The sequence below is a fragment of the Penaeus japonicus genome, unplaced genomic scaffold (genome assembly GCF_977035675.1).
Source record: "Penaeus japonicus unplaced genomic scaffold, GWHDUDI00000001_assembly GWHDUDI00000037, whole genome shotgun sequence".
Classification (NCBI taxonomy): Eukaryota; Metazoa; Arthropoda; class Malacostraca; order Decapoda; family Penaeidae; genus Penaeus; species Penaeus japonicus.
The window spans coordinates 2169951-2177450 of NW_028234439.1; the positions used below are offsets into that span (position 1 = coordinate 2169951).

The following is a 7500-nucleotide window of genomic DNA, read 5'->3' on the forward strand; positions in this document are numbered from 1 at the left end:
TGTTGGTCTATGTGTGTATGTGTGTGTAGTTATACCTCTGTGTTCATGTTTTTAATGCGTGTATGTTTTTTTTTTAATATAATCTAAAATTGACATGACTTAAAGTTTGGCTATTGCATCATGATGGTACATGCAGACCACAACTGAACACAAACGTCAAAGATATGCAATCATCTTTGGCAGATTGCAACGTCACTGGGAATAAACACACTGTCCGTGAGCAATTGCACATGCAAATTCATGGCAAGAAAATCAGTCGTACATACTTTGCTTAAAGATTTCGTCTATTTTTTGTTGTTGTTGGAACAAGTTTATGATTAAGAAAGTAACCCCCGCAAAAAAATAGATAATAGAAAAGAAATAATGAATAAAAAAAAAAAAGAATGAAAAAAAAAAAAAAAAAAAAAAAAAAAAAAAAAAAAAAAAAAAAAAAAATATATAAATATATATATATATAATTATATAAAAATATAAATATAAATATAAATATAAATATATATAAACAGGACTTACTCATATTTGCACAGGAAAAGAGGAACTTATATGCCACATACGCCACCGAAGACAATAAGTACGTGTATTCGGATGCAATACATTGAATAGGACACATACAGATGTCACATACAGCAGGACACATACAACAGGACACATACAGCTGTCACATACAGCAGGACACATACAGCTGTCACATACAACAGGACACATACAGCTGTCACATACAACAGATACATACATAGAATAAATAAACTCACAAATTTGCTTTGCCAAAAAACATCCCATTTTGGGGAAAATACAAGATTGAGTCAGTTTATATCATGACAATAATGTTTCGACCAAAGATCCTGCATGACAGTCAAGTTAAACCGTCCATACATGACGGTCAGGAGAAACGGTCCATGATGTCAAGAACATCATGCACAACAGTCAGAAAAAAAAACAATCTGCATTTCCACTGTTCGTGCATGGCAGTGCGGAGAAACATAATTGGCGTTCGCAGACACACGTTTCTCTGTTCTTTTGTAACGCGAGAGGCATGTTATTCGCCGCTCTTCATTAACACTCCCTTCTCCCTTCCCCCTCCTTCTCCTCCCTTCCGTTTCCACGCATCTTCCCTCCTTCCCTCCCTCTCCCACCCCGCACCTGATTCACCTCCCTCTCCCACCCCCTAGATATTAATAAATAGTGTCATGCCATTCAACGTGTTTCTTTATATTCTGTCCTCACCCTCACCCTCCCCTCGCCTCCTCTCCTCCCTTTTTCTTCCCCTCTCTCTCCTCACCTCCTCTTCTCTCCCCTTCCTTCCCATTTTTCCCCCTTATTCTTCTTCACATTTCTCCTATCTTCCCTTCCACTCCTCTCCATCTCCTCTCTTTCGCTCTTCCCCTCATCCCCCTCTCCCTCTCCCACCTCACGTTCCAGTCCCCTTCCTTCCCCTCTCCCCCTCCCCTCCCCTCCTCTCCCCTCCTCTCCCCTCCCCTACCTCTTCATGTATGTCACTAACCCTTTTAATTCCATTAATCTCTTAATTAATCACAGCTGGTTCCTCTCCTTCCAGGTAGCACAGGATGGGCGGCGAGCAGAGTCGTGACACGGGCGGCGGCGGTGTGGGCGTGGGCGTGGGAGGCGTCGAAGGAGTGGATAGGCGCGGGTCGGATCCCAGCAGGCCTACGTCCACCTCCCCCCGACCCTCCATCTGCTCCGATTCGGATCTGCCTTACATTCCCTACACTGTCAATAGGCCTATAGGAGGTGAGTGTCCCCTCGCCCCTTTCTTTGGTTTTCCTGATATCCTATGCACTGTCGATAGGCCTATAGGAGGTGGGTGTCCCCTCGCCCCTTTCTTTGGTTTTCCTGATATCCTTTGCACTGTCAATAGGCCTATACCATCGCCCCTTTCTTTTGTTTTCCTGATATTCTTTGCACTGTCGATAGGCCTATAGGTGGGTGTCCCCTCGCCCCTTTCTTTTGTTTTCCTGATATTCTCTGCACTGTCGATAGGCCTATAGGAGGTGGGTGTCCCCTCGCCCCTTTCTTTTGTTTTCCTGATATTCTCTGCACTGTCGATAGGCCTATACCATCGCCCCTTTCTTTTGTTTTCCTGATATTCTTTGCACTGTCGATAGGCCTATAGGAGGTGGGTGTCCCCTCGCCCCTTTCTTTCTGTTTTCCTGATATTCTCTGCACTGTCGATAGGCCTATACCATCGCCCCTTTCTTTTGTTTTCCTGATATTCTTTGCACTGTCGATAGGCCTATAGGAGGTGGGTTTCCCCTCGCCCCTTTCTTTGGTTTTCCTGATATTCTTTGCACTGTCGATAGGCCTATAGGAGGTGGGTGTCCCCTCGCCCCTTTGGTTTTCCTGATATTCTTTGCACTGTCGATAGGCCTATAGGAGGTGGGTGTCCCCTCGCCCCTTTGGTTTTCCTGATATTCTTTGCACTGTCGATAGGCCTATACCATCGCCCCTTTCTTTTGTTTTCCTGATATTCTTTGCATTGTCAATAGGCCTATAGGAGGTTAGTGTCCCATCGCCCCTTTCTTTTGTTTTCCTGATATTCTCTGCACTGTCGATAGGCCTATAGGAGGTGGGTGCCCCCTCGCCCCTTTCTTTTGTTTTCCTGATATCCTATGCACTGTCGATAGGCCTATACCATCGCCCCTTTCTTTGGTTTTCCTGATATTCTTTGCACTGTCGATAGGCCTATAGGAGGTGGGTGTCCCATCGCCCCTTTCTTTTGTTTTCCTGATATCCTATGCACTGCCAATAGGCCTATAGGCGAGTCTCCCCCTCGTTCGGATTTTCCTTATTGCCAGTAGGCCTATAAGAGGTAAGTCTCCCCTCCCCTCTGTCGGATTTTCTCTCTATCTCATAAACTGTCCATAGTCTTAATCAATACTTCATTTATTACACAAAATCCAATCTAATCGATTAAATAATACTTTATCGAGGATGTTATTTGTTGAATATATCGAATTTATTATTTGTCTCATTATTTGTTTTATAGACACTGGGCTTATATTTTACGATGACTAGTTACAGGTCCTAAATCATACTAGGCCAGATTAGGTAGAAGCCTAAGATATTTTTCCCCGTTTTTATGTATTTATTTATTTTATTTTTTTAGGAGATGGCAATCGTTCTATAAATTAGCTGATCTTATCTATTTTTTTATTATTAAAATTCTTTGGAGTCGAACGACAATTATCAATATTTGGAAAAGTGACTGATAATCCCTGAAGGGTAGTATGAGTCAGCTGTTTGCTATTTTGTATTATTATAATTGGTACGATGATTTTTTATTGTTATTATCATTCTCTGTAGTTATTGTTGTTATCATTCTTCTTATTATTCTTATTTTTATTATTATTATTATTGTTGTTGTTGTTGTTTTATTATTTTATTATCACCACCATCATCATCATCATCATCATCATCATCATCATCATCATCCCCACCACCACCACCACCATAATCACATCATCACCATAACCATTATCATCTCCACGTCATAATCACATCAACACCATGATCATCACCCTCACCACCATCACCACCATCATCATCACCATTTCAAAGAATACGAAAACTCAAAAATCTTGATTCAAATGATCACATTTTAATTAACCATACTTCCCCCACAATCACCCCCCCCCTCCCCACCCCCCGCTGTCGCACCCCCGCCCCATTTGCCCATTGCAAGGATGTTGCGTCATCAGTTGACACTCACTCGCCTCGAATACCAATGCCAGGCGGGTTTTTTTTTATGGTATTCCACTTGGCATTCTCTTCAGGTTTCAGTCCCTCCTTTGGGTTCCACTTAATCTGAAAGGGTGTACTGGCATTCCTTCAGTGGCACGCTTGACACAGTGTCAGGAATTCTTTCAGTGTTACTCGTGGTGTGGTATTTATGGATTTTTTTTTTTTTTTTTTTTTTTTTTTTTAGTATCACTTCTGCATGATTTTTTTAGTGTTATTCCTGAAATAGGATATAGGAAGTGTTTCATGAACTACTGAAATAGCATGATTGAATTTTTTCATTCTTTCAGTTATTTTTCTCGAAATAGTGGAGATGAAAAACTTCTAATTGAATACATCAAATCCTTCAATTATATTCCTGAAATCCTTTAGCATACATGAAACCTCCAAAATGTCTCCTGAAATAATATATACATATAAATAGATAGATAGATAGATAGATAGATAAATAGAATCTATTTATAACTCCTGAAATAGTATGTATAATAATCCTTAGTATCACTACTCTTGTTACACACCATAAAACTTATTTTTGAGTGAGACGAGGTCAAGTGAGGTCACGAGTATGGAACTGAGAGAGAGCGAGTGATTTTGGTTGTGATTTCTCTATAAGAAGTGGTGGGCGGGGCGAGGGAGGGGGGGGGGGTTCTGTCAGGTCATGGAAGAAATGCTGGTTTGTTTCACGCCCTCCGTTATGCTTCTTCTTATTATTATTCTTTTGTTTCTTCTTCTCCTTCGTCTTCCTTTTGTTCTTCCTATTTCTATTTTTTAAATGTTTGTCCTCGTTGTTCTTTTCTATTTCTTCTTCTTTTATCCTTTTCTTCTTCCTCCTCCTCTCCTTATCATTTTTGTTATTCCTCTTCTTCGTCTTCCTCTTTTTTTTTTTTACTTATCATTTGCTGTATCTTTCAGTGGAGGCTGGGATAGAGTTGCACCAAGAAGAGAGAACAATCACTAGAATGGATGTCTATGTCCATATCTATGTATATATATATATATATATATGTGTGTGTGTGTGTGTGTGTGTGTGTGTGTGTATGTATGTATATATGTAGTAGTGTATGATATATATATATATATATATATATAATAAATATAATAATATAGATATATATGATATATGTTTTGTTATATATATATATAATGATAAATATTATTATAATATATTTATATATATTATAGCATATATTATATATATATCTATATAATGATGGGTATAAATATATATATATATATATATATAGATAGAATAAGATAGATAGCGATAGATTATGTGATATATAATTATATATATAGTATAAATAAATATATATTTATATATATAATTATATATATATAACATAAATATATGATATAATTATATTTGATATAGTATATATAGTTGTGTGTTGTGTGTGTGTGTGTTGTGTTGTGTGTTGTAGTTGTGTATGTATATATGTATATATATAGTATGATATATATATATGATATATATATATATTATGGGGGGTATATGTGTATTGTGGAGTATATAATATTCAATATAATATATAATTGTATTTTATATAATATACATAAATAGTATATATAATATGAGTATAATAATAGTATTGATATATATATATATGATAATATAATATATATAATTATGATTTGTGTGGTGTTTGTGTGGTGTGTGATTGTGTGGATGTGTGTGTGTGCTAATGTAATGTAATAGGTATGTATGTATGGTCTGTAGTTGGTGTGCATATATAGGAGGTGTATATATGTATAGAATATATACGGTATTTTTATTTTGATAGCCAAAGTAAATACAGTAGGCGTGTACACAGATTATAACTACACAACACACGACTGCATCAATATATATATGTATATATATATTTATATATATATTGGTATAAGTATATAGATGTATATATATATATAAGAATATAGTGATAGATTATATATAAATATTATATTGAGTATATATATATATATATTATATATTATAAAATTAAGTATATATATATGATGAAGTATGATATATACATAGTACATATAACATATTCATATACATATACATACTACAGTAGCAGATATAATATATATGATATATATAATATATATGATATATATATATATAGTAATTTATATATATTTATATAAATAATGCATATGCATATATATATATGTTCATATGCAATATATAATCTAATGCAGTATATATAGATATATAATATATATATATATAATATGAATATAGTATATATAGTATGGATAGATATATAATAAGATGTATAGAATAAACGACACACAGTTATAGTATGTATATACATATATATATAAAATAATAATATCTATATATAATATATAGATATATATTAATATATAGTATACGACTGATATATTGATATATATATAGTATATATATTATTAAAGAATCAATCATAATAAATATATATATATATAGTAGGGTATATAGCATATAATGTAGTAGTATATAAATATGATCTATAAATATATATATATTATAAATAGATTATTATATACAAAGTATATATATAATATATATTATATAGAATGATATTATAATATATATATATATAATATATTGGTATATACATACATATTACTGTTTGTATTCATATATATATAATATATAGTAGAATATAGTATATCCAAATATATATATATAATAGTATACATATAATTATCATGTTATAAAGATTTATAACTAAATATAGGAATATAAATAAATATACCTTATATATACATATAATTGATATGTATATAATATATAACTATATATATATATTAAATAGTATTTATATAGAATTTATGTCTAAATATGTATATATTTATATATAAACATACATGAAAATCTAATAAATATATCGAAATATAAAGTATGATCAATATATATAAATATATAAAATTATATATAAATGATATATATTGGTATATATTAATAAATATATCATACATATATATTATATATATATAAAGGTATATAATAAATCTAATTTCTACATAATGAGTATACTCTATTATATATACTATATATATATAAAGATAGTATGGTGTTAATTATTATATGTATATATAGTATATATTTATATAGTATATACATTACATATATATATATTAATATTAAATATATAATATATATATATAGTATATATGATATATTTATATTATCATATATATATAGTAATATACTACGTATGTATTAATATATATATAGTATATAACATATATATATTAGTTAATATATGATTATATATATATAATATCAATTGATATAGTATGTATTTTATGTATGTTAGGTGTATATGTTTTATATATATATATATAAGTATATAGATATATATATATAGTAATATATATATATAGTATATATACATACGTATGTAATATAAAAATGATAATATATATATTATATATATAATATATAGGTGAGAATATAGATATACATAGCGTAATGTATAATAATATATAGTATGATAAAGTATATATCTATAAAATAAAATAAATATATATAGTATACACATATATATATATATAATATATAATATATAATATATATATAAAAATATGATATTATATGATGTAGGGGTATGTATGTATATAGTTATATATGTATATATATATATATATATAGTATATATATAAATAAAATTAATATATAGAATAAGTATACAATGTGTGTATTATATATATACATTGTAAGATATACACAGTATATATAAACATATATAGATATCATATATGTATATATTA

The 7500-nt window shown here is 31.2% G+C and overlaps 1 protein-coding gene across 1 annotated transcript in view; it reads left to right on the forward strand.

Moving 5' to 3' along the window:
* Nucleotides 1–1536: 1536 nt before the first annotated feature.
* The window catches only part of BORCS5 (BLOC-1 related complex subunit 5), a 28656-nt gene continuing 22692 nt past the window's right edge, over nucleotides 1537–7500 (forward strand). The window contains exon 1 of the mRNA XM_086532728.1: nucleotides 1537–1749. Within this exon, the coding sequence (XP_086388854.1) occupies nucleotides 1566–1749 (184 nt within the window). The 5' untranslated portion in view covers nucleotides 1537–1565. The remainder of the gene's footprint in view (nucleotides 1750–7500) is intronic.